Source organism: Nothobranchius furzeri, chromosome 7, assembly GCF_043380555.1.
Source record: "Nothobranchius furzeri strain GRZ-AD chromosome 7, NfurGRZ-RIMD1, whole genome shotgun sequence".
Taxonomy (NCBI): domain Eukaryota; kingdom Metazoa; phylum Chordata; class Actinopteri; order Cyprinodontiformes; family Nothobranchiidae; genus Nothobranchius; species Nothobranchius furzeri.
The window spans coordinates 63,260,466-63,287,985 of NC_091747.1; the positions used below are offsets into that span (position 1 = coordinate 63,260,466).

General features: G+C 40.3%; 2 protein-coding genes across 2 annotated transcripts; one reads left to right on the forward strand and one right to left on the reverse strand.

Moving 5' to 3' along the window:
* Positions 1-300: 300 nt before the first annotated feature.
* Positions 301-11,138, reverse strand: LOC129164219 (uncharacterized). Its single transcript, XM_054743551.2, has 2 exons — positions 10,215-11,138; positions 301-6,487 (listed from the first exon to the last, which is right to left on the reverse strand). The coding sequence occupies exon 2, from the start codon at positions 6,325-6,327 to the stop codon at positions 4,048-4,050; it is 2,280 nt and encodes a 759-aa protein (XP_054599526.2). The 5' UTR covers positions 6,328-6,487; positions 10,215-11,138; the 3' UTR covers positions 301-4,047.
* Positions 11,139-16,963: 5,825 nt separating this feature from the next.
* On the forward strand, positions 16,964-24,973 carry LOC129157053 (uncharacterized). Its single transcript, XM_054736155.2, has 3 exons — positions 16,964-18,404; positions 20,273-20,320; positions 23,080-24,973. Exons 1-3 carry the CDS (start codon positions 18,387-18,389, stop codon positions 23,245-23,247), a joined length of 234 nt encoding a protein of 77 aa, XP_054592130.2. The 5' UTR covers positions 16,964-18,386; the 3' UTR covers positions 23,248-24,973.
* Positions 24,974-27,520: the final 2,547 nt, after the last annotated feature.

Consider the following 27,520-nt stretch of genomic DNA (forward strand, 5'->3'; position numbering starts at 1 on the left):
TATATATATATATACATACAGTATATATATATATATATATATATATACTGTATGTATATATATATATACATACAGTATATATATATATATATATATATATACTGTATATATATATATATACATACAGTATATATATATATATATACATACAGTATATATATATATATATATATATATATATATATATATATATATATATATATATATATATACTGTATGTATATATATATATACATATATATATATATATATATATACATATATATATACATATATATATATATTTTTTTTTAATCTTTTATTTCATTCACAATGTATAAAATAAACACAAATAAATACAACATACATTAACATATTGAAAAAAAAACATTTGAATGAAAAGGAGCAGATAGAAAAAAAATCTTATGATTTCTGCCCCTTTTTACGAAATAAAATTATCCGCCAAACAAACACAGTGTAACCTCAGTCACTTTCTAATATTTTCACGTCTAATCTTTGACATTATAATTCTCCTTTTCATAATTACTAAATACATTAGATTTTATACATTTTTTAAATATAGCAAGTGTAGTTGATTCTTTAAATTCCTTGTTAATGGCATTCCACAATCTTACACCATTTACAGAAATGTTACATTCCCTCACTTTGGTTCTGAATCTAGGTTTCTTAAAGACATCAGTTCCTTTTAACATGTACCCACTTACTCTCTTATGAAACATTTTCTGAATATTAGTTGGTAGATTACTCGTATTCGCTCTGTACATTATTTGCAATATTTTCCACTCTACCAAGTCAGGAAATTTCAGTATTTTGTATCTAATGAATAATTGATTAGTGTGATCTCTATAGTTACTGTTGTTAATGATTCTCAATGCTCTTTTTTGCAAAATGAACAATGGTTGTGTAAAAGTTTTGCAAGTGGCTCCCCAAATTTCTAAACAATAAAATAAATATGGTTCAATCAGTGAGTGATTTAATGTTAACAACCCCGACAAATTTAGTAGAAACTTGACTCTATATAATACACCTATGGCTTTGGCAATTTTCCCCTTTATATAACCCTACATGTGATTTCCACGTGAGACTCTCATCGAACATGACTCCAAGAAATTTGGTTTCTTTTACCCTTTGAATTTCCATTCCATCTATCATTAAAGATACATCACAGCTTCTTCTGTTATTAAACAGTATAAAGTTTGTTTTGTTCAGGTTCAGTGACAGTCTATTTATATCAAACCATTTTTTAACTTTAATCAATTCACTGTTTATCACTTGAGTTACTTCATGTATATTTAATCCTGAATAAAACAATGTAGTATCATCCGCAAATAAAACTGTGCCAAGTAAATTCGACACATTTACCAGGTCATTAATAAACAATATGAACAGTTTAGGTCCGAGGACTGACCCTTGTGGCACACCATAATAAATATCTTTTAATTCAGATTTTGCATTATTTATTTGAACAAACTGTTTTCTATTGCATAAATAACTATTAACCCATTGATGCGCCACCCCTCTTATTCCATAGCGTTGTAATTTAAGAAGTAACCTTGAATGATCAATGACATCAAATGCCTTTTTTAAGTCAATAAAAACACTAATGAAATGGTTTTTATTGTCAATTGCTGATGAAATTTTATCTACTAAATCCATAACTGCCATTGCTGTTGAATGTTTGGTCCTAAAGCCGTACTGTTCATGATTTAAAATTGAATTTTCATCAATGAATTTGTCCAACCTTAATGCAAACACTTTTTCTAATATTTTGGAGAACTGTGGAAGCAGTGACACTGGCCTGTAATTAGTGAAACTCTGTTTATCACCGCTCTTAAATAATGGAACCACCTTGGCAATTTTCATTAAGGGAAGACTCCTGTAGATAGTGACAGATTACAGATGTAAGTGAACGGTTCAATAACAGATTCAATTATAGCTTTTACAGTCACCATGTCCAGATCATCACAATCAGTTGATCTTTTGCTTCCCCAGTTTTTACAATGTTTCTTATTTCTTGTTGCTCTACTTTGTCAAGCAGAATACTTTTGACATTTCTAGGTATTGTATTCGTTGTATCGTGAATTATTGGTTTGCTTTCCACCAGACTCCTTCCTACATTTATAAAAAAAATATTTGAATTCATTAGAAATTTCTTTAACTTCATGAATGTCTTTATTGTCCTTTACAAAGTAGTTTGGGAGTCTTGCATTTGTATTATCTCTGTTAATCACATTTTTTATTATTCCCCATGTAGTCTTGATGTTGTCTTTGTTCTTATTCAATAGCTCACCAAAAAGCCAAAAAGGCCACTTCCCCCGGAGCCCTCACACTTTTATCCTCTTCAACTCTCTCCTCCTGGCCCCCCTTCCGTCTCCATGGCAACCCCTGCCTCGGAAGCATTCCCCGGCCTTGGGTCTTCTCCCAGCCCCCCTCCGGTATCAGCCAGATGGGCGGGGGTCTTCCCTCCTCCTTCTTCCTTCTTCAGCTCAGATCAAAGGAAGTCAAACATAAACATCTCCATCCCCCTGAAGTTCTTATCACATCCTGGGCTACACCATAAAAAGTCGATACAAGGTTAAACTACAACATAAATTTGTCATTGATAGAAGATTAGTTGAAACACACACAACATTTATGGCAGCATGAGATCAGGAGTCAAATCACCACACACAGACCTCTAGCTGAACCCTGAAGCCTGGTTTCACTTAACATACAGATTTGAGATGTACTCCAGAACTGCTATTATATAATAAGACAGGTCTGGAGGAATCGAGAATCTTTATTCAACACCCCCCTTGAAACCAGGCTCGGTTAAATGGCATAAACTGCGGAAAATACTGCATATTCAAATTCCCTGGATACAAGCAAACATGTGGATTTAATGCATTCATCACTGGTGGCACCATGGCCTGGGCAGACGGAGCGGCCTGAAGTTGCTAACGCAGATCGAACTCCGGAGGGCTCACTTCCTGCATCGGAACGTCCACTTTTGCAGGTGATGGTTGCATCCTGACCACACGCCTTGACTCTTCGCCCTCCTGCACGTAGTCGTTGTGGGGTGTACTGATCCAGCACCAGTCGACGTCGCCTTCTCTGAAGTGAGAGAGTACACAGGGCAAGCGCGTCTGGCCCCGCGACACATCGCGCCTGACACAATCAAAATGCTTAACTAAAGTCGAGCGTGTAATTCTCTGAAGAATCTTCTCCCTCCTCGTCACTCGAGTCCCTTTATGACTGGTACCATCAGAGACCAACACAATACGTTCCCAAACATGTGCGTTCCACGGTCCATTCGGGTTTATCCTTACAGGTTTACCATCCACCAGCCCGTAAAGTGAAACTCTCTTGGGTGACATCACCCCAAGCCGACGTTGCTTGTTCACCAGCGGCTTCTGTCCACTGGGTGGCAGCACCAGCATCTCCTGAGAGTCTGGGCCAGGCAATAGATCCTCTGATTCATCAACCTAAAAACACACACAGAGAGACTAAACAGACCTTGGTTCTGGTTCCAGTCATGCATGACCTTTATGACCCCACTAGGGGTCAGCGGCACCCTACCATCCTCTGTGAACATGAGGTCAGGCCTTTCTCACAGAATGCAGCCAGACACTTCTTCAGCATTAATTCTGTTAGTACAACACATTCATATAGTGATATCAGACATACCACTAATAGGTATGTAAAAATCCTAGAGACCTAAAATGCAGGTCACAGGTCTTCACTGCTTCCCGCAGGAATTACACAAGTTACAGCATGCAAATTAGTAACCACAATGAATAAGTGGGCCTTTCCATCCTGATCAGATAACAGGATGTACCAATCATTCTCTCATCATGCATTAAGCAGAAGTTATCACATCAACATTCCAAGAGTCCTCAGTTAGGCCTCTTGTGCATCTAATATTAGCATATCTCGCCGGTAAGATTAACCCAATAGAGACAGTCTTACCGAGGTAATCAGCACATCCTCATCTGCTTCTTCAAATACCTCACGTGGAGATTCTGCACGGGCCATAATACCTTGAGAACTTTCTCTTCAAGGGAGATGCTACCTGCGTACAGCTCTGTTCCTCAGTGCCCGGCGTCCACGTGGTCCCAACCTAATTGACTCAGGAGGCCCTTCCTCCTGCCATCGGGGCTGATTAGCAGATCTCCTGCTGCAGCTGGCAAAACACTTCAAAAGATGCATGAGTTTAACACAAACAGATAACATCACCAGGACCCCTCCTACGATCACAGGGACCTTGGCGTAAACCCATAATTCAGAGATTACCAGAGAGGCAACCCCCACTGCCCCCTGGGCGACTACCTTAACGGCCTCTCTGATACCTAAGGTTAATCCTTGGCCAATAATTTTAAAACCCTTCTGGACAAATTGCCAATCAGACATCCTAGCTCTTTCACTCAACCAACATGTGCCTGTCCGATTGGGAAAATGAAAGGAACCAGAACAGTTCTGCTCCCAACGACCCCCACCAACAGGAATCCATGCTTGAAAGGGCCATATACCCAAGTCGCTCCTGTATTCAACAGCATCTATGTCCTCCTGACAAAAACAAGCCTTGGGGCCTTTCGAGTTGGCAAAGTAACCCCATCCTACTCCTAATGATGGGAAATTCTCTGAGTCCCAGACGACGTAAGCGCTCCAATTTGAGTGCCACCAGTGGGGATAACCGTGAGGGTCAACAAAGCCGCCCAGTTCATAAGGATTATACACATTTTTCCCATTTTTAACAGCAATCTTCGTAGCAGGCTGGGCCAAAGTCCTGAAGCACGCATCAGACCTACACCACCTGGTTAACAGAGAATTTCGCACCCAATGTGCTTCCCTGAATCGTAAAGCTTGTTCGCGATACGCATAATCATACTCCAAGTCTCGCAGCTCTCCAGTATAATGCCCCCATGTCATATTCATAAACCGAAACTTTGAATAAGCTGGGGTGGAGTACAAATCATCTAGATGCGGACCTTGAGATCGGACCATAGTCAGTTCTATTAAACTGCCATGTTTCTCCATCCTCACGAACGGAGGAGTCATATTTACACCTTTTTTCACATTTACATCTTTAATCGTTGGGACTGTAGCTGGGTTCAACAACGCCAGTAAATTAGCCATCCAAAAGATTGTAGAACCGAGTCTCTCTTTAGGCCTGCATTCTAACACCCCTTCTGTCAGATTGGTAGCCCACCATTGTCCAAAAAGGACATCGTACTCTGTCACTCGCCCTGGCTTATCGAACCCGTTCGGGGCAAAATGTCCCATTAAGCCATGAACATCCTCCGTCCACATTTCATATGACACATTCAGAGCCCATCTCTTCGATGTGCTATTCACAAGCCATGCATCATGACTCGTTTTCGGAATCATACCAGGAAAAGGACCTCGTACATGTCCACCTAAGGACATTAACTCCCATATATAATTATTCCACCATGTTCTGGGGTATTTTGGGTCACTAGTTAACTTCTTAATACATCTCCACACGCTGTCCGCCTCTCCTTTGTCCCAGGCCAGACGTGGGATGATCATAAAATATTCTGTCATTCCATCTATCAAGCTCCTGTTCAGCACATGCGGAGCATGAATGAAGTTTAATTTAACTCCCTTTGGGGTTACATGCAATGTCATGGGTAACAGTTGTTTTCCCTTTCCTAAAGGGATCATTTTGTAAGCTGAAAAAGCTTTGGTTCTGTCCAACCAAATACTCTGTGGACTAGGAAGCCTGTGGCCTTTCGTCTGCTCCTTAGCAGCACGCGTCTGCCTCCTCAAGTGAGGGGTCACAGCCGTGTCTGCGTCTTGTGGAGCAATCAGCTGCGACATGGGGGGTAGGGAACCCCCTTCCATTGCCCAGCTATCATTCTCAGCTGCAGTTCCATTCGGGAACGCAAGGAGTCTGAATATCATGCAATCAGAAACCTTATCAAAACCAGTTATATATTCTCCCCAGACAGTTAGTACCCCAAAATGGTAGATTTTAGTAATACATTCCACAGGTTGTACATCAACTGTGAAATCCCACACTTTAAGCTTTCCTTCCTCCCATCCTAACAGCCCATAAGTAGAATTATGGCTGTCGGTGACATTATTAAGCTGCTCTAACCACATCAGCCAGCCGGTAGATGTGGGGCTACAGGCCTCGCCTGGATCAGGGATTGGACAGCCCTGTGTAACAGCCTTACAATATTCCATCCACTGAGTGGCCTTAAAGTTCTCCTCATGAGGAGTCAAGCACGACACTCTAGGCAGGTCTAGGGTTCCTGGTCGCTTGTGAACCCACCCTTTAACCACAGCCGTGGTCTTGAGTGTTACAACTCGTGAAACAGGCATTGAGATAAAAGATATCGCTACCACACAGATTAATAAACCGATACAACATAAGATACCTCCTCTCCAACTCTCCCAGCAAGTCTTATCAGGAGGTCGTGTGAGGAGCCGATCTAGCTCCTCCTCCTCCCACTCTCCGCAGGAATCAATGAATCTCTGCTGCCTGTAGAGACGAGGAGAATTAGGCAGAGAGCTTCATCATACACATTTTTCTTAATTCACCTGTGGCCTTGGCGCAGCCACGGTGTCCCTTGTAAATAGCCTGGGGGTCTCCGCGTGCCGATCCCACTCCAAGTTTACTGCTATTAAAACACCATCACTCTTCTTGAGTGAGTCTCTCCAGACATCCAGCTTCCTCCAGCCTTTTTTTGTTTTAACTAATACTTGCGTCTGACTTCTGGTTATTGACAAGTCATTACATGTTGGTACAGTAGCTGAGGTGTACCAATCCTTATCTGTTGTCTCATGATGAACCTGTCTCCTTTCCCACTCGTCAGTGGTTATAGGAAACTTGCCTCGCCTGTCTCTCCAACACAGCTGTGGTTCAGTAGCTTCCCACAGCACCTTTCCCCAAGGTGAGAAAGTTTCACTCAAACTCCCTCCCTTTCTAGTACACACTATCTCTTTAAAGCAATTCTCCCAATATGCCTGGGAGCATGTCAAGCCTGACAGGTGACTCATCTCAGGAACCAGCAACACCACAGGGTAAATTCGCACCCCACATGAACTGGAACAACTGGAAAGTCTTCCTTTGTCCACTCTGCAACATTTTCTAGATTCATCAACACTATGATGATCCAAACGACCAATTCTTGTTTTGCCTGCTTTACTCATCCAACAATCTCCACACCACGCCACTTTCATCACACCATGTAATTCCACAGCATTCGTGGGTGAAGGATTTTTTCTCAGAACTTTGTCTTTAAGAAATCTCGGGCCTTCCCACCTTATCTCAGCAACTTCATTGCCACAGTTTGCGCATGTACCAGGTCTGTAAACTGACCAGCTGAAGCACTCCTCATCACAACTTTGCCCTTGTACTTTACCTAATGTAATCCCCCCTGAACTTGATGCACTCAGCAGCCATATTGGGGATGCAATTCCACCTTCATTTAGTGGTACCCATTTCTTTACAGTCTCCAAGCCAGACTGTTTTTTGGTTAGGGGTTGCACATCTGATTGTGTTCCCTTCATGGTTCCCCTCAATCTTTTCAACTTTTCCATCCTGGGGTCTTTTATGCAGGAAGCTTCTCTCTTGTTCTCCCTGTGGAGAGACAGAGAGTGTGTCTTTAGCAGTTTCTCGTCTTAAAGGCTGTTCTAATAGAGCCTTATTAATAGCCAGAACTGCTCCTGGAGAATCCCATTCCTTCAAGTTCAAGGTTTTTATCGCTTCTTTAACGGTGCGAACTGCTCTCTCAGCCACTCCGTTTGTGTGTGGCTTATAAGGAATGGACCACTGGATTATTAGTCCTTCATTCTCCAGCAGCTCCAGAACAACTTTATTTTTTAAATGTGGTGCATTATCCATCCTGATATCTTTTATTTGTGGATGACACACCAGGATTCTCGCTAGGCAATCTGCAATGGGCAAAGGAAACATACCTCCTATACTCTCCCCCCTGTTTCCTTTGACCACCAGGAAATACTTATTGCCCCTTCGTGTTCTCTTTAGCTCTCCAATGTCACAAGAGACAGAGGTCAAACCTTCTGGACCAATACGGTCGTCAATCACTTTCTCTGTGGGTTGTTTACCCAGCTCTAAGCATAGAGCGCAGTGTGATTTAACATCTCTCAGCACAGAGTCCAAATGGGGGATGCAAACTGCATTCTGCAAGCACCACTTCTTCAGCCTTTGAAGACCGGGGCGCCCCAGAGTTTAATGCAGCTTCTCCACCAGGTCGTAGTCAGATTCTGTACTGTCATGCAAAACCAATCTCACCCTTCTGGCCTGCACTAGCCTGTCCACCTCAGCATTTCCTCTGGCAGCAGAGGTGTTACTCAGTGTGTGGGCCGGCTGGTGTCGTACCTGGAAGTTACCTTTTCTCAGCGCACATGATGTACCCATAGCTTCTAATACAGCTGTGAGCTCTGCTTTCTGAGCAGAACCTGCAATTCTCCCATTTCTCTGAGAGGTCCTCTTGTTATTTACATATTTAATCCATGCCCAGAATGCCATAACATCATTCTGTGTTTTTCTGTGTCTCTGTGCTCAAAAGCACAGTGATTGTTTTTACAAAGTTCAATGACCTCACTCACTCTCCTCTGTGAGCACACGGTCATTTTTCATCAGTCTCCCCCCCCCTTGCTTCTAAGCCCTCGCTTTAAGGCCTGGAGAGACTGCATTCTTTCTGACAGCTTTGGTATATTTTCACCATAAAACCCCGGCTTTCCAGCACTCCTTCATGCTGTAGCAGGGTTTTTTGGCAGCGTGATGTTTTCAAAAACTTTCACATCTATCTTTCTCCCTTCAGGAGTGTATTGATATCCCAGAAACTTTATATTTCAGATCAACAAGTAACTTGTTCCAATCCTCCACCCCCCTGCCCATTGGATTCTGAGGCACACACGGGGGAGGGGTAGCTTGAATTACATATAGCTCTCCTTTGCACAATCCACAATCATCCTTGATTTTTTGGCAAAGTTAATAGTTTTCATCTCCTGTCCGAGAAGGGCTTTCTGTTTCTAATCAATCAAAGCTCCCTGAACAATCCTGCCCATTTCTTTATCCACATCTACAACAGCTCCTCTCACCACCACCTGAAAATCATGATCTGGCACAAGGCTTGCTGGATGAGTAAAATCAGACAGATTATTTTGCACAAGCTCCACCAAGTCTGAAATGCACAACCAACTAGCATATTACGGCGCAGGCATGCATAAAGCGGGCATTTTATCATTGAACGCGGGTTGAAAATCGATATCTGACCCATCTGCTAGACGTGCTGAGCGTAACTCGCTAACCTCTGTTAGAAAACATCGCTCGCACTCCAGCTGGGTCGTCACGAGCCCACAAGCTCTCAATATCAGCCATCCTCACCGCGTTCTTCCTCCCTCGCTCACTGCAGCCATCCCTAAATTTTCCCTCAGTTACACGAGTACCTTTACTCATAAAGATCACTTCGCATCAAAATCGTTGTCCTTTAAAGGCAGGGTGTGCGTGCACACACACCAGCAGCAACTCAGCTGTTCTGCCCCGGATTACGTCCACGAGGTCAGGAATTGCAACCTGCGACTTCATTCTACTTTGTGAGAATCTTTTACGAGGCCACTCACTTTCCTGCGTGTGAGAATTCTGCTAAGAGGTTCTCACAAAACCCCTTTGCGCCGTGTGCACCTGGTGGAGAGAAACGCACTTCTACGGAACCGACCCAACCGGACCAGTGCGTTCCAACACACTTCCAGCTACTGGACTTCAGAATCTAAACTCATAGGCTCCCTAAGCGGCCCCCTTCGGCCAATATAGCCGGCTCCTTAGGGACAAATTGGCCGCCCTTGCGGACAATTTTCCCAGTTCCGGACTTTCTAAGCTCACAACAGGTTGTTTTCTACTCAACTGCGAAATCACAGCCCCACGTTATTGGGCGCCATGTTACAAGTCATCCTCCCAAACTAGCTGACTCTTTAATAAACACTACGTCTCAGGGTTGACTTGTACTTCTATTTGTGCGTGAGCGTGAATCCAGTCTGAGCTTACACCTCTGTGAGCTAATCAGCGATCATCTTTACCTAGATTTAGACTCTGGCAAACATTCTTTAGCAGCACAAAGGAAGACTCTTGTTATAACTTCACCACAACTCAGTCACCTGCAGCTTATGCTATGCCCAGGTTAAAGACTTTAAGTTTAAATGTAAACCTCTTGGAGTGGGATAAAAAGTAACCAGCGCCTCACCTTCTTAGCTGTTACACGACACGACTGGAGACCCCAGGCTGGAAATTCCGTTTAAAGCCCCTTATATGAAGGAGCAAATATTTTATTTTATATGATGAAGTAAAAATATTCCAGATTTCCCGACGCAGCGGGTCAGATCACTCAACCGTTACAGTTGTCCTCCGAACTCTCCCCAAACACCCAAAAAGCCCGAGAGACCAAAAAGCCAAAAAGGCCACTTCCCCCGGAGCCCTCACACTTTTATCCTCTTCAACTCTCTCCTCCTGGCCCCCCTTCCGTCTCCATGGCAACCCCTGCCTCGGAAGCATTCCCCGGCCTTGGGTCTTCTCCCAGCCCCCCTCCGGTATCAGCCAGATGGGCGGGGGTCTTCCCTCCTCCTTCTTCCTTCTTCAGCTCAGATCAAAGGAAGTCAAACATAAACATCTCCATCCCCCTGAAGTTCTTATCACATCCTGGGCTACACCATAAAAAGTCGATACAAGGTTAAACTACAACATAAATTTGTCATTGATAGAAGATTAGTTGAAACACACACAACATTTATGGCAGCATGAGATCAGGAGTCAAATCACCACACACAGACCTCTAGCTGAACCCTGAAGCCTGGTTTCACTTAACATACAGATTTGAGATGTACTCCAGAACTGCTATTATATAATAAGACAGGTCTGGAGGAATCGAGAATCTTTATTCAACAATGCTCGTTGAAAACATTCAAAAAGAGTTTTAAAAATAATGCCTTACGTAATTACCAAGTGCACCAAAATTAGTTTTGTCACACGTTTTATACCTCTTGATTGATTTCAATTGTTTTAGTTTTATTCATGTTTATATCTCTTGATTGATTTAGTTGAAATTAGGATGATGCATGTAATAATTGTATTGTTTATATGTTTATTTACTTTTGATATTTATGACAATGTTGATTTTTTTTGTAATGAATTAATGGGTAGGCTTAAATAAGTTTTCGCTCATAAATTATATCTAAAGAAACAGTTTAATTTATAAGAGGAATTTGTACCTGTGATGATTATTATTATGTTCTTTATTAGATAATTATTTTCCTTTTCATGTGTTTTATATGTATTTGGTATGACGGAAATAAATGAATGAATGAATGAATGAATGAATAATGTACCATCTAACATCATAGTGTGCCTCTTAGCCAATAGCGATGTCAGATTTAAATTCAAATGCAGTGCTGAGCTTTTGCCTGACGACGGAGCATCGCTGACAGTTTTAGGGAGAATGTTTAAATTTTAACTAAGATGCACTAAAGTGCCAAATTATGGACTACATCTGTCTACAGCACAATTGGACACTCATTTATATAGTTTATCAGGAAAAAAAATGGTGATTTGAAGTGACTTGCTCTTTAAAGATACTGGTGTGTACATCAATGAGCACTTGACTAAGAAAAATGCTGAAATTGCTAAAAATTGTCGAATTCTCAGAAAACAGAATAAAATTCAATCAACATGGTCAAGAAATGGGAAGGTATTAGTGCGATCAAATGGCTCACCAGAGCAGGCGAAGGTGGTTGTGATAAGAAACCTGACAGAAGTGGAGAAACAGAACTGATGGAAATGGTAGAATCTCTCTCTCTTCTCTTTATTAAATGACAAGTTTAAATGTTTGTATGGAAGGTGAGAGTGACTCCTCTGATAGTGAGGATTCTTTAGATGGGAATAATATTGAGAAATTATGTTTTTATAGTTTGGATGAATATTAATTTTGACAATGGTACTGACCCTGAAAAAAACTTGTACGATGATTTTCGAGTCAATTCTGATTATTATTCAGAAAATTTGAGTAATGTTAATTTGGAAGGTTTCTCTATCATACACTTTAACTGTAGGAGTCTGTATGCCAATTTTCTACGTATCAAAGATTATTTAGAGTCATTAAAACATAAGTTTCATGTTATTGCTTTTGTTGGGTAATTTTATCAATCCAGGATTACCTTAGGGACAGTTTTAATGCACGGGGGTTATAGTAATCAATCAATCAACACCAATACCAATCATAAACAATCAATATAGAATAGAACAGAATAGAATGCCTTTATTGTCACTACAGTAATCCCTCGCTACTTCGCGGTTCGTTCATCGCGGATTTTTTCTTTGGAGCATTTTTCAGGTGGAATTCGCAGATTCGCGGTATTTTTCACTGATTCGCGGTATTTTTCTATGCGAAATATCAAGAAATTCTTGTTTTTTTTTTCATCAGTTTCATCATAAAATGCACTTTTTGTAATAAAACTAAAAAAAACCAAGTAAAAAAATTTTTTCTTGAGTTTTACCCACAAAAAGAGAATGTGATCATACGATAATTCAATATAGTACTGTATGTCAGACAGGTCAGCTGGATTCGGGAGTTCTTGTAGGGAGCGTGGTTTCACAGACGCGGAAGTGAGAGCGTCGGTGAAACGCCGGCTGATATGGCAAGCCAAAACCGTCACAATACGCCACTTTCCCAACCCGTCTAGTTAAGAAATGGCGAAAAAAACGCCGTTTGACGTGCCAAGACGTCGTAAAATACGGCGAAAACTCTGGCAGAACGCCGTAATTTACGCCGTTCTGAACGGTCCCGTAGAACGCCCGTAAAATACGCCGTTTTTTCCGGACATTGAACGCCGTTTTTTACGTCACCCTAATCCCAGACGCGTTCTCTGTGTGGGTGGGCGTAAAATACGGCGTTTGGTACGGACATTGAACGCCGCTTTTTTCGCCGTCCTGTGACATAAAACGCCGCTTTTAACGCCACTTTGTGACAGTTTTAACGCGTTTAAAATTCACCTTTACTCTCATTTATGCAGAGCCCTCCCCATGGGTTTCTCATCCACTTAATTTAAACTCCAGTGACCCAATGAAAGACGAGGAGGTTGAGGCAGCATTAATTCATCCCAGATTCGCCGGGCTGTCGGGCTGTGCGGATTGCTGTTTTCTAATACAACTCGGCTCTGTTTCAACTAATTTCACTGTATTGAAAAAGCCTTGAAATGTAGTAATATTATCAACAATGTGTCAACATTATTATTTTTTCTGTCCACCTGTAAAAGGCAGAAACGCTGTTTCAGTCAGACCTGATGATTACTTAAAAGTGTGGCTGCCGTATCAGTCTGTCCTCGTGGCTCGTGAGTCCAGCTGAAACATCGGTGCTCTTTCTGTCCAAAACTCCATTCTTCTTAAGTTCATCCACTTTCAGTATTTACTATTGTGTGTGTGTGTGTGTGTGTGTGTGTGTGTGTGTGTGTGTGTGTGTGTGTGTGTGTGTGTGTGTGTGTGTGTGTGTGTGTGTGTGTGTGTGTGTGTGCGCTGTCGCAACGTCCCGATTGATCATGCGCCCTGGCTACTTGGCCAAGGGGATGTTCCTTTGGCTGACTGGTTAGAGCGTATGACTCTCACCCGGGAGTCTAGGGATCGAATCCCGCCCGAGCCCTCGTTTATCCACCTGGCCACACTGTTGTTTTTTTTTTGTTTGTTTGTTTGTTTAACGACTGTTATACTTGTCTTACAGGAGCTTCTGAAGATGTTCTGTCTTGCTTCTCCATCATCACTCTCCAGCTCCTCAGACCAGCCACTCCAGAACCTTCCCAGATCCAGGATCAGAGCACTTTAATTAAAGTTTGAAACATGTCTGCTTGTTGTTCTCCTATAGAAGCCTTAAACTAGAATTTGCTAATGAGCTTTCTTGGCTAAAATATGCTCTTAAATGTTTTTATTTACATAATCAAGAAACACGTTTTTCATTGCTGCTTCACCAAGACATGACTGAAAATGTCCTCATGATCCTGAAACGCTGGTTAAAACAAATTACTTTTAACCTCTTATAGAACAAACGTGTCTGTTGATGATTATGCCCACTACAATACTGAAGCACCTGCATACTTGCTACCGATTTGCTAACTTTCTGTAATATTTGATATTTAAGTTGAAAACATGAAATGCTGTAACACAAATTCCAAATGTTCTAGTTGAGCACTTGTTTCTAATCAACTAATCATTATTTCTGTGATTAGTCAGCTTTTTCCTTTTCAATAAACACATGGAAAAATTACAATTATCTTACTGAAAAATGGTTTAACAGTGTTGCACATGTATAATAATCTGCACTGGTTTTCACAGTTACGGCATTCTTCAAACTATAATAATAAAATAAAGTGAAAAGATATTTACATTTGATTACTTCAAGTTCCTACATTTTATGCATCGATACTGTAAATGGCTGTTTACTAAGGCATACAAAGTCAGTGCCTGTACACAGGTAGTTTGCTTGTAAATCTACATATTTCTGTTCTATATGATCCTGTATTCTTCATTAATGCTACTTACAAATCCACGAGTCTGTAGAATTGCCTTGTTTATTTGAGCAGGTATTGAACAATCCTTTTAGTTATTAACAAGTTGAGTGTGTGCTTAAGAGGAGTTTAAAAGTGTTAGCCTTAGAAAGTAGATGAGCCTCTCCCACAAACCACATTTTTTAAATTTAGGACTTTACGGAGTGTGCTGAAAGACAACAATGAGGCTGATCATCTCCATTTTTACAGGAGGCAACCCCCTGCTTACTAGGCAAGAACCTGTATGAGAACATACCATGTGCAGCTAAAGATCTGTAAACTAAATAATGTCTGGAAACCACCAGGGACCAGGCCCAAAAGCATCACTTCAAAGACCTGACAGTCTGATCTGCTTTGTGTCATAAGGTGCAAACACGAGAAACCTTTTTAACATCCAGAGATTCTTACAGAAGGAACAACTCCAGCTGATATGTTGCATTCATTCGATGTCTTCCTAAATCTATATCTAATTATAAATTTGTAAATATTTTTCATAAATTGTAGTGCTCAAAACCTAAAGAGACAGTTGCTTCAGTCGATCTGTTCTGCTTCTGCAGCCAGACACTAAGCCAATCCAATAAAAGTACAGGCACTGACTTTGTATGCCTTAGTAAACAGCCATTTACAGTATTGATGCATAAAATGTAAATAGTAGGAACTTGAAGTAATCAAATGTAAATATCTTTTCACTTTATTTTATTATTATAGTTTGAAGAATGCCGTAACTGTGAAAACCAGTGCAGATTATTATACATGTGCAACACTGTTAAAACATTTTTCAGTAAGATAATTGTAATTTTTCCATGTGTTTATTGAAAAGGAAAAAGCTGACTAATCACAGAAATAATGATTAGTTGATTAGAAACAAGTGCTCAACTAGAACATTTGGAATTTGTGTTACAGCATTTCATGTTTTCAACTTAAATATCAAATATTACAGAAAGTTAGCAAATCGGTAGCAAGTATGCAGGTGCTTCAGTATTGTAGTGGGCATAATCATCAACAGACACGTTTGTTTTATAAGAGGTTAAAAGTAATTTGTTTTAACCAGCGTTTCAGGATCATGAGGACATTTTCAGTCATGTCTTGGTGAAGCAGCAATGAAAAACGTGTTTCTTGATTATGTAAATAAAAACATTTAAGAGCATATTTTAGCCAAGAAAGCTCATTAGCAAATTCTAGTTTAAGGCTTCTATAGGAGAACAACAAGCAGACATGTTTCAAACTTTAATTAAAGTGCTCTGATCCTGGATCTGGGAAGGTTCTGGAGTGGCTGGTCTGAGGAGCTGGAGAGTGATGATGGAGAAGCAAGACAGAACATCTTCAGAAGCTCCTGTAAGACAAGTATAACAGTCGTTAAACAAACAAACAAACAAAAAAAAACAACAGTGTGGCCAGGTGGATAAACGAGGGCTCGGGCGGGATTCGATCCCTAGACTCCCGGGTGAGAGTCATACGCTCTAACCAGTCAGCCAAAGGGACATCCCCTTGGCCAAGTAGCCAGGAAGCATGATCAATCGGGATGTTGCGACAGCGCACACACACACACACACACACACACACACACACACACACTCACACACACTCACACACACACACACACACACACACACACACACACACACACACACACACACACACACACACACACACACACACACACACACACACAATAGTAAATACTGAAAGTGGATGAACTTAAGAAGAATGGAGTTTTGGACAGAAAGAGCACCGATGTTTCAGCTGGACTCACGAGCCACGAGGACAGACTGATACGGCAGCCACACTTTTAAGTAATCATCAGGTCTGACTGAAACAGCGTTTCTGCCTTTTACAGGTGGACAGAAAAAATAATAATGTTGACACATTGTTGATAATATTACTACATTTCAAGGCTTTTTCAATACAGTGAAATTAGTTGAAACAGAGCCGAGTTGTATTAGAAAACAGCAATCCGCACAGCCCGACAGCCCGGCGAATCTGGGATGAATTAGTGCTGCCTCAACCTCCTCGTCTTTCATTGGGTCACTGGAGTTTAAATTAAGTGGATGAGAAACCCATGGGGAGGGCTCTGCATAAATGAGAGTAAAGGTGAATTTTAAACGCGTTAAAACTGTCACAAAGTGGCGTTAAAAGCGGCGTTTTATGTCACAGGACGGCGAAAAAAGCGGCGTTCAATGTCCGTACCAAACGCCGTATTTTACGCCCACCCACACAGAGAACGCGTCTGGGATTAGGGTGACGTAAAAAACGGCGTTCAATGTCCGGAAAAAACGGCGTATTTTACGGGCGTTCTACGGGACCGTTCAGAACGGCGTAAATTACGGCGTTCTGCCAGAGTTTTCGCCGTATTTTACGACGTCTTGGCACATCAAACGGCGTTTTTTTCAAGTGGTGCTCGCTGCAGAACCACAAAGGCGGAGCTGCACCAGAAGGTGGAGCTGCACCAGAGTCAGCCCCGCCCATTCCAGAATCAGCCCCGCCCATCCTATCGGAGTCAGTCCAATTCCTTCCAGTTGTCAGACTTGATAGCATTCTGGAAACAAAGAGGGTGTTATAGCTAAAAAATGCAAGATTGAGGAGGGAGTTGAGAAGTTAATTGAACAGTTTTTGTAAAGGTTCCATATAATTAAAAATCTAACTTTTGGAACTTTTAATCATGTTATATTGTCATTTCCTCATAAGAAACACGCCAAAGCCATTTTTGGCCTCATTCATGCATTTTCTTCCCATCTCAGCTTCAATTTGGTCTCCTCCCCCAAAGTGGGTCTGGTCTTGGTTCTCAAATCTGGATATTCTGTGAATTTTCTGACAATTTATTTCTGAAATGACTTCTACTGAGACACCGCCAGAAAAATCATACATCCCATCTACAAAGACACACCAAATAACATAATAAAATGTAACGCCACCTGATTTTTATCAGATGTGGTGGTGTAGTGGTAATGGTGTCAGGTTGACATGCAGTTTTGCGCAGGTTCGCCTCCCAGCAGTGGAAATATTCTATAATCTCTTTTCCTCATTTCTAGCTACACTTGCCAGTACTATGTTTACAACAATTTATTGGTATGCCGTTTAACATATAATGACTAATGTGTTTTTTTTATTTATTCATTCGTTTATTTAGCCAGTGTGAGTCCATCTGTGAGCAGAGTTTCAACTAAAATGCTGTTTAGGAACGACCAAATTCAAAGAACTTGTAGAGACATAAATATTTTGCTATAAATGAACATTACAACTAAAATATGAACAAATTAAATGTTTCAGCTGGCTGAATAGATTGTTGCCGACCCCACCGAGAATCGAACCAGCATCAGCTGAGGGGAAAGCAAAACGTTAGTCAGACGATCTTGCCACTGGACTACCAGAACCCACAGGAAGGGTACATGCTGTTGTACAGGACTTTTGTTAGAGCGGCTGTGGGCAGATATTCGCTACGAGAAACCTTTTTATTTCGGGATATATTCAGACTTTGTCATGTAGCAAGTTATATTTATCTTGTTTAATTGGAGCACAGAACATAGCATTAACGACTGTAAACTGGTAACAGCCGTAATTCATGTGGGTCAGGTCAGTTTGCGATAAAGTTGAAAACAAAAACGGAAGTCAGTGGGCTAGGCTGAGTTTGCGTGAATGGGCGGGGTTGACTCTGGTGCAGCTCCACCTTATGGTGCAGCTCCGCCTTTGTAGTTCTGCAGCGAGCACCCTCTCGTTTTTTTCGCCATTTCTTACCTAGACGGGTTGTGAAAGTGGCGTATTGTGACGGTTTTGGCTTGCCATAGGCTGATCTAGGAAACCCCCGAGCGTTCGAGCGTCAACGACGTGACACGGAAATGCCGGGCTTTCCAGAAGTAAGTAAGATAACTTACTATGAGCTGATAGTTCGTTGGATTGATCGGTAGGTTGGAAACTCTGATCATGAATCTGAAGAAACGATGACTGAGTGGTGAGCTGGAAAGGCGACTTCCGTTTATAGCCGCGGTTTGTGACGTAGGTGCAACGTGGAGGGAATCCCCGCGAGGGGCATGCTGGGAGTCCCTACTTCGCGGATTTTCACCTATCGCGGCCAGGTCTGGAACGCATCTACCGCGATAAACGAGGGATTACTGTATACAGGTGTAAAGTGAGATACAGAGCATTTCCTACTCAGTGTAACACAAACATACTTGGGGGGGGGGGGGGGGGGGGGGGGGGGGGCTTCTGCAGCGCTATGTACATATAGATATATAGATGTACATATATAGACTATGCAAAGGGGAGAGGAAATGAAGACACACCAAGCAAGGGTCTCAGTTCACTCTCATCGGACCGGAAGTCTTCCAACAGCATTTATTGAAGAGACAGGACTAAGAAGGCAGGGCCTTCTTGAGTTACAGACTTACACACACACACACACACACACACACACATCACATTCCAAAACTACTTCGTTAAGGCGGAAAGCTGTTTAACCTAGGGAGTGAAAACAAGGTCACATTTCCTTTATACAAACCCAGGTGCATTTATTCAACAGGCAGTTTCCCATGGGAGTGTTACTGATAAAACCGACTCGCTTGGTCTGCCAGAAACAGCTCAAAGGTCACTTCCTCTCCGTAAAGGCTACAGGATGAACCCTGCCTTTAGTTATTCTTAAGGAGCACCAGATGTTTTAACAGTCAAGAAATTAAGCTAAAATATCAATTTTTACCTAACAGTCCTCCCTGTAAATGCTGGGTTCATCCCCTATAATTGACAGTGTAATAAAACAACAGTAAACTCCTCTCTTTGCTGCAGGAGCGTGTACCGTACCAGAGCATGTGTCATCAGCCTGTTTACCATAGATTACACAGCTTATAACCAAGCAAATCATGACTAGGATAAAATTAACAGGTGCAAGACATTTTAACAAGGGCTGATACCAACTACCAGTAGTCAGCCAATTCATTACGTTCCAGGGTCCTCCAGTCCATTCTTTGGATTGCAGGAAGTTGCTAGAGGGGGGAAGTTAATGTAAAACGTTAATGTATGCAGCTCTAACTGTGGCAGAGCTGAGGTCAAAGGGCTTGCCCGTGGACTGGAAACTGTAGTTTGAGCAAACAACACGTTCTCACACCCTAAGCGTCAGAAGCAAATGCTTGGTCACTCACTTTCTGCGTCAGATACCAACGCAGAAAGTGTCCTTCTTCGTATATATGTGACAAAAAGGGGTCTGCGTTGATTCTAATGCAAATCCCAGCGCAGCGACACAGTGACGAGTTGGGATGTTCTCTTGCGCTGCACTGAACACGCATTTTTCCCCACCGTTTGGATAACTTTTTGCGTTTTCGTCTGACATCTGTGGAGCCACATTTAAACATGGACTTTGCGGCAGCTTGTGCTTACATTTATATAAATTGTGTGGACTTCTGAACGTGACCACGAGTCATCTCTACGTCATCGATGAGAATCGATTTATTTACAATACAGTTAGAAAACACCGGCATGTTTATTTAACTGCTCGAGACAACAATTTTCACTTATTTGTCAGCAGTAAGCTGTGTTTATTACTTCTTTGTTGCGTTATGGCAAACATAACAAACTACGTTTCCCACAATGCTCGGCTGCGGACAGAGAACGAGCATCTTTTTTACCTAAAGAAACGAGACCCGTGTGTTTCCGTTGTTTCTGCAACAATCTCGTACGCGTGGCTGTGAAAGCTCTGCAACAAAAATGTTAAATTGTTATTATTTTTATTTTCAAGTCCCCCATGGATGTGACAGAAGAGCCACACGGTTTTCCATTTATCAAGGTAATACAAAAACACCGTAACTGTTTTTTTCCTTAGGGAATGCATCAGGCTCAGCCGTAGAGCTCAACAACACCTCTGTCTATGCTTTCTGTCAGCCGATTGCCACGGACAGCTTTGTTTTCATATAGTAAACTTGTAGCAGACTTTTAGCGTGGCATAGCATCTTTGTTTATTTTACAACAAAATCAACCATTCGTCTCATCACACAAATACCAACGTGCTTCTGTTAACTCCTGGAAACAAATTCTTCCTTTTTTGATTTGTGTCAGGCATTCGTAGGCTTACTGAGTTGTACGTTTTCCTTTAATTCACTCATAGTAGACGTACTACATTTCCCATAACCCTTACCTTCTGACGCCTAGCCTCCACCGCTAGCTTCCAAATTCTAATCACTTCAACGTGAAATTATGTATTTTGGTAATTTCATCATTTGATTCAGTGTTGTCGCACTGTGTTGGCCAGATAGTAATATTTTCCTCGTTTTAAAATAAAAACAGTTTTCACAGTAGAAAGTAGCCAACGTGCGTATGACGTCAGACGTCATTACAGCAACATTCACGCCTTGGCGCGTCCTTCCTTCATGGCCTTTTGGCTAAGATCGTGTGGCTTCCCTCTTTTCGGTAAGTCAAATTAAATCGACATATATAAAATTTATTATAAAAATAGTATAGTTAGCTAATTCAGATACGATTTTATTGAAGGATGGTACAAACATTATTTCATGACAAAAAAGTAAACACTTTTTCAGAGCATAACTATTAAGGCTAGTACTGTCAAAGTAGCCTAGTAAACTAGACCGTCCGTTTGTCTTGCTAGGCTACTCCCCCTCAAAATGTAGCTTAATAAATGTACCTTCTTTCAGGACATTTGCCCAATTAAATTGTCAAAACGTCCATAATACAAATACAAATATTAAGAAGAAGACTTATTTAAAATATGCATTACTTAAACTGCATACATTTTCAAAATTATTGCTAGCTCATTGTTTCCCAAACAGAGGTGCGCCCCCTGGGGGGAAAGCGGTGCATTTGCAGTAGGATGAATAAAAAGTTGAAAAGTAAAATGTTAGGATGCTGCTAGCATAACAAGCAGGCTTTCGACGTGGCTAACACAAAAATACAAAGATAACCAGCAGGCTCACACCAGTCATTGAGAAGATGAGATATGAAATATGTCATTTTTGTCTAAATAAACCTTTACAATTTTAATTTTCCTTTTTTCATGGAATTGTTTGTGCACTAAAACCGATTTTGCACAGAGACATGTTTTTTGTTTACTTAGAGCTGTGGTTAGTTTATTCTGATTGCCGTTTATTTTATTGTAATCTTTAGTTTATTGCTGTTACTTTTCGTTGTTCAAAACGTCAAGAATGTTTGCGATGTGTAATAAACTGTAATGTAGTTAGAAAATGAGATTTGTGTGTTTGGGGCGTGTTGGGAGGCACAGAAACAACATTTAAAATCAAGGTGGAGCCATGTTTGGTAACCACTCAGCTAGCCTATTATAGTCTTCAATTAATCTATTTTAATGAGATAAATTATAACAAAATGGCTTGTAAAAGTCTAGTTCACACATTTTTATGCATTTCTGTTTTTTTAACTGGAATATGGGAGTTTTTTGTTCTTGTAAATCTTTAGAAGTAGGCCTATTTGGACAATTAGTCATAACTTATATTTACCACATGTTGTCACTCTTTTCAGACAATGACGAAACCCAAACTTTTCAACTGCCCCTCCTGTGGGGGGAGTAATCGCACCTGTGGGCACTGTCTCACCACCCTCCAGACCCCCAGAATAAAGCTGGGCGTACACTGTGCGACTTTTTCACTCGTAGCACTCGGCTTCAGCTCAAACTGTACAACTGCCTCGCAGGGCAGATCTCACGAGTCATGTGCTCACACTGTACGACCCAGTTCTCGGATGCGACCTGACTGCTCACACTGTACGTCTGGTAGCAACACGTCGGCCCTAAAAATATGCTAAAAATAGCCGTTTTTACTCAACACGTCAGACTTTTTTGTCTTGTTTTGCCTGTTGTCCTTCGGGAGTGCTGCAGGAGGACACACAGGGATTTATGGGGGTTGGATGAGGAAACGAAATAAAGAAAGTAAATCTGTGTTTTGTGATCAGTTTAATTTGACATGAACACGACAAACAGGCTTTCTTGACAATCTTTGTGAGTAAAAAAACGTGTAGAAATAAAAACGAACAGCGTGTGTTATTAGGGAAATAGCGAGTGGCGTTGATGCAGGATTGCGCATGCGCCGTGAGCGGTTCTGTTACTTTTTGGGTCGCAGCTGCTCGCAGCGCCGCTTCAACAGTGTGATACCCTCACGAGGGACGAGCGACATTTTAAACACGCCAGAAGTCCGTGCGACCTCACGACTGCTGATCGGCAGTTGGTCACGTGGTGTTAATCGCGTCTCGTAACCCCCGTACACTACACGACCGCTCGGCGCAAAACTCGCCCCGATGTCGTGGATTCTCGCACGACTGGAAAATCGGCTCAAAAAAGTGAAAAAGTCGCACAGTGTACGCCCGGCTTAAGACAGCAACAAAGCCGCATCCAGGCCTGTGGATGGGCCTCAAAAGTTAAACAAAACCGCGATGCTGGCCGAATTCTGGGTTCAGCAGAGCTTTCTGTGAGTTTATATGACAGTACTGCGGTGAGAATAGTTAAGGGGGAAAAAATCATAAAAGAAATTTGAGAAGTGAGAGTAAATTTTTTTATAATTGTAATATGTTTTTTTTTTCTTTTAGGTCCTAAAACTACAGGAGCTGGGGATGTGCTCTGTCCCGTTTGGGAAAGCAGGGCAGGAATGGTCAGTTGAGAGCAGATTTGCTCCAACATTTCCCAGATTTGGACTCGGTGGGCCAGGACATTCTGAGGAAAATGAAGAAGCTCTACGAGCATCTTCTGAAAAGTGAAATGACTTGTCATTTATTATTTCCCTATAACTAAAGTGTACTTTAAATAAACGTACAATGTGAGTTACAGTCGCTATGTTTCCTAGGCTTTGACTTAACAATATGATAAAAATGTAGTAACACTATTTTAGTAAGCCAAGATTAAACTGTAGCTTGATCACAGTTTTAGTTAAGTTAGTATTTTCTCACACACAGAAGACTGATGCTTAATAAAATTATTGTAAGAAGAAATGTCATGTACATCCAATCAAATGAACCATTTTAACTCTTTACTACACGTTTTAAATTAATGTGTTTCATTGACGATGAAAAGTAGAGCACAAATTACTGGACAGTATTATGCTTCAACAATCTTCCCAGATTAATTTATGAATTATAATTCTATTTTTGTTATCACCATAAAGCCCACTCTCACTGTGAAGTAACTTACACGTAGAGTGGTTGTCAGTTTTCTAAACCATCTTAATCAGCAATATTTTGTGGCTATTGCCAAATTTCTGAGTGTAAGACCATGAGACATGTCCAATGGAGAAAATAGCTAAATGACCGATGTTTATTGCAGATGTTGTGGTTTAGTCAAAAGATATAAATATAAATATAATATTTAATTTGCCCGATCAGCTTCTCTTACTGATTTTGAACTTTCTTACGGGGAGGACCCAGCAGGTGTTGGTTAATGGTCAGATTTCCCTCCCATTAATGTCCAGCACCGGATCTCCTCAGGGATGCGTTCTGTCCCCCCTGTTGTTTATCTTGTACACAGACAGCTGCAGGGTCACTCAGAACAACAGGTTCTTGGTTAAGTTTTCGGACGACACTGTTTTGATGTCCTTACTTTCGGGATCTGAAATAAACCATGGTCCCGCGCTGTCAGATTTTGTAGAATGGTGTGACAGTAACTACCTGGACCTGAACGTCAAAAAAACCAAGGATATGATTATTGATTTTAGACGCTCCGCACCACCCCACCTTGGTAGTAGCATCATCCACGGTGAAGTGGTGGAGGTGGTTGAAGAGTACAGATACCTTGGTTCTTGGATTGACAACAAGCTGCGGTTTGGTACAAACACGGACTCCATTTTTAAACGAGCTCAGCAGAGAATCTATCTTTTAAGGAAATTGAACTATTTTAACGTGAATAAAAGGATTCTCTGCAACTTTTATAGCTGTTTTATAGAAAGCATTTTAACATTTTCATTTGTTTGTTGGTACAAAGCCTTGTCCATGAAGGACAAAAAGAAGCTGCAGAGCATTGTAAAAATCTGCTCCAAAATTATTGGCGCCAAACAAAGAGACTTACAGTCTCTTTGGGAGGAGAGGGCGCGAAAAAAGGCTAAATGTATCCTTGGTCAGCCCCTCCATGCTCTACACTCTGAGTTCTCTCTTATGCCCTCAGGACGTCGTTATTAGGTACCTTCTCGGAAAACAAACCGCTTTGCCAACTCCTTTGTTCCATCAGCTATTGAACTGCTTCACTCTGAGCCGGGAAGCGTGGCGCAATAACAGCGAAGTATCATCGGCTTTAAGCATGTGCCATTTTTGGAGGGCTGCTGCTCATCCTCTACCCTTCATTTAGGATGTGTTCGGCATGTTGGTAGTGACACACATTGTGTGATTGTGTGATTGTATAAATGGATTGTTTGCTTGGTGATTTTATGAGCGAGTTATTCTGTGTGGTAAGCTACAAATTAATTGCCCCATGGGGACCAATAAAGTTTTCTGATTCTGATAAAAGGGCAATGGACCTTGTTCACCATATTGACCCAAATATATGATGACCCTAATTATAAGACGACCCCCACTTTACAAGACTAATCTTAAGAAAAAGACTTCATTCACTTTTTAAAGTAAAAAATTTATTTGAAATTTTGAGAAAGTAATCAAAACGATTCAGTAATTATTGAGTGCTTTGATTTTTGACTATTAATACAATCACAAAAATCTGTAATGTATATTCTAGCACAGGGGTGAGTGATCCTGGTCCTTGAGGGCCAGTATCCAACAGGTTTTAGTTGTTTACCTGCTCCAACACCTGATTTCTCAATGACTCACCTGTTCAGCAGCTCATCAGGCTCTGCAGCAGCCTCTTAATCACAAGCGTGCTGGATAACGGCCCTCAAGGGCCAGGCTTGCCCACCCCTGTTCTAGCGCATGTGGGGTTGTCAGCCTTTATCAACTATGCCTGTACTATCTTTGTGTCACCCTTCCTCATCAACCCTCTCTTGTTCTGGTTCTGATCGGTGTTCCTCCTCCTCTTCGGCACATTTGTCAAATCTACTTTCTGCTCCAACTCCAGTTTGCACCCCTAATCCTGGTGGCTCTTCAAGAAAAAAAAAAAAAGACCTCGAATGAAAGGTTAGATATTTCCCTGTTTGTCTTTGTTAAAATGGTTGCAGCTTTCAATTTTTTATTAATTTTTATATACATACAGTATATATATATATATATATATATATATATATATATATATATATATATATATATATATACATACAGTATATATATATATATATATATACATACAGTATATATATATATATATATATATATATATATATATATATATACTGTATGTATATATATATATATACATACAGTATATATATATATATATATATATATATATATATATATACTGTATGTATATATATATATACATACAGTATATATATATATATATACATACAGTATATATATATATATATATATATATATATATATATATATATACTGTATGTATATATATATATACATATATATATATATATATACATATATATATACATATATATATATTTTTTTTTAATCTTTTATTTCATTCACAATGTATAAAATAAACACAAATAAATACAACATACATTAACATATTGAAAAAAAAACATTTGAATGAAAAGGAGCAGATAGAAAAAAAATCTTATGATTTCTGCCCCTTTTTACGAAATAAAATTATCCGCCAAACAAACACAGTGTAACCTGAGTCACTTTCTAATATTTTCACGTCTAATCTTTGACATTATAATTCTCCTTTTCATAATTACTAAATACATTAGATTTTATACATTTTTTAAATATAGCAAGTGTAGTTGATTCTTTAAATTCCTTGTTAATGGCATTCCACAATCTTACACCATTTACAGAAATGTTACATTCCCTCACTTTGGTTCTGAATCTAGGTTTCTTAAAGACATCAGTTCCTTTTAACATGTACCCACTTACTCTCTTATGAAACATTTTCTGAATATTAGTTGGTAGATTACTCGTATTCGCTCTGTACATTATTTGCAATATTTTCCACTCTACCAAGTCAGGAAATTTCAGTATTTTGTATCTAATGAATAATTGATTAGTGTGATCTCTATAGTTACTGTTGTTAATGATTCTCAATGCTCTTTTTTGCAAAATGAACAATGGTTGTGTAAAAGTTTTGCAAGTGGCTCCCCAAATTTCTAAACAATAAAATAAATATGGTTCAATCAGTGAGTGATTTAATGTTAACAACCCCGACAAATTTAGTAGAAACTTGACTCTATATAATACACCTATGGCTTTGGCAATTTTCCCCTTTATATAACCCTACATGTGATTTCCACGTGAGACTCTCATCGAACATGACTCCAAGAAATTTGGTTTCTTTTACCCTTTGAATTTCCATTCCATCTATCATTAAAGATACATCACAGCTTCTTCTGTTATTAAACAGTATAAAGTTTGTTTTGTTCAGGTTCAGTGACAGTCTATTTATATCAAACCATTTTTTAACTTTAATCAATTCACTGTTTATCACTTGAGTTACTTCATGTATATTTAATCCTGAATAAAACAATGTAGTATCATCCGCAAATAAAACTGTGCCAAGTAAATTCGACACATTTACCAGGTCATTAATAAACAATATGAACAGTTTAGGTCCGAGGACTGACCCTTGTGGCACACCATAATAAATATCTTTTAATTCAGATTTTGCATTATTTATTTGAACAAACTGTTTTCTATTGCATAAATAACTATTAACCCATTGATGCGCCACCCCTCTTATTCCATAGCGTTGTAATTTAAGAAGTAACCTTGAATGATCAATGACATCAAATGCCTTTTTTAAGTCAATAAAAACACTAATGAAATGGTTTTTATTGTCAATTGCTGATGAAATTTTATCTACTAAATCCATAACTGCCATTGCTGTTGAATGTTTGGTCCTAAAGCCGTACTGTTCATGATTTAAAATTGAATTTTCATCAATGAATTTGTCCAACCTTAATGCAAACACTTTTTC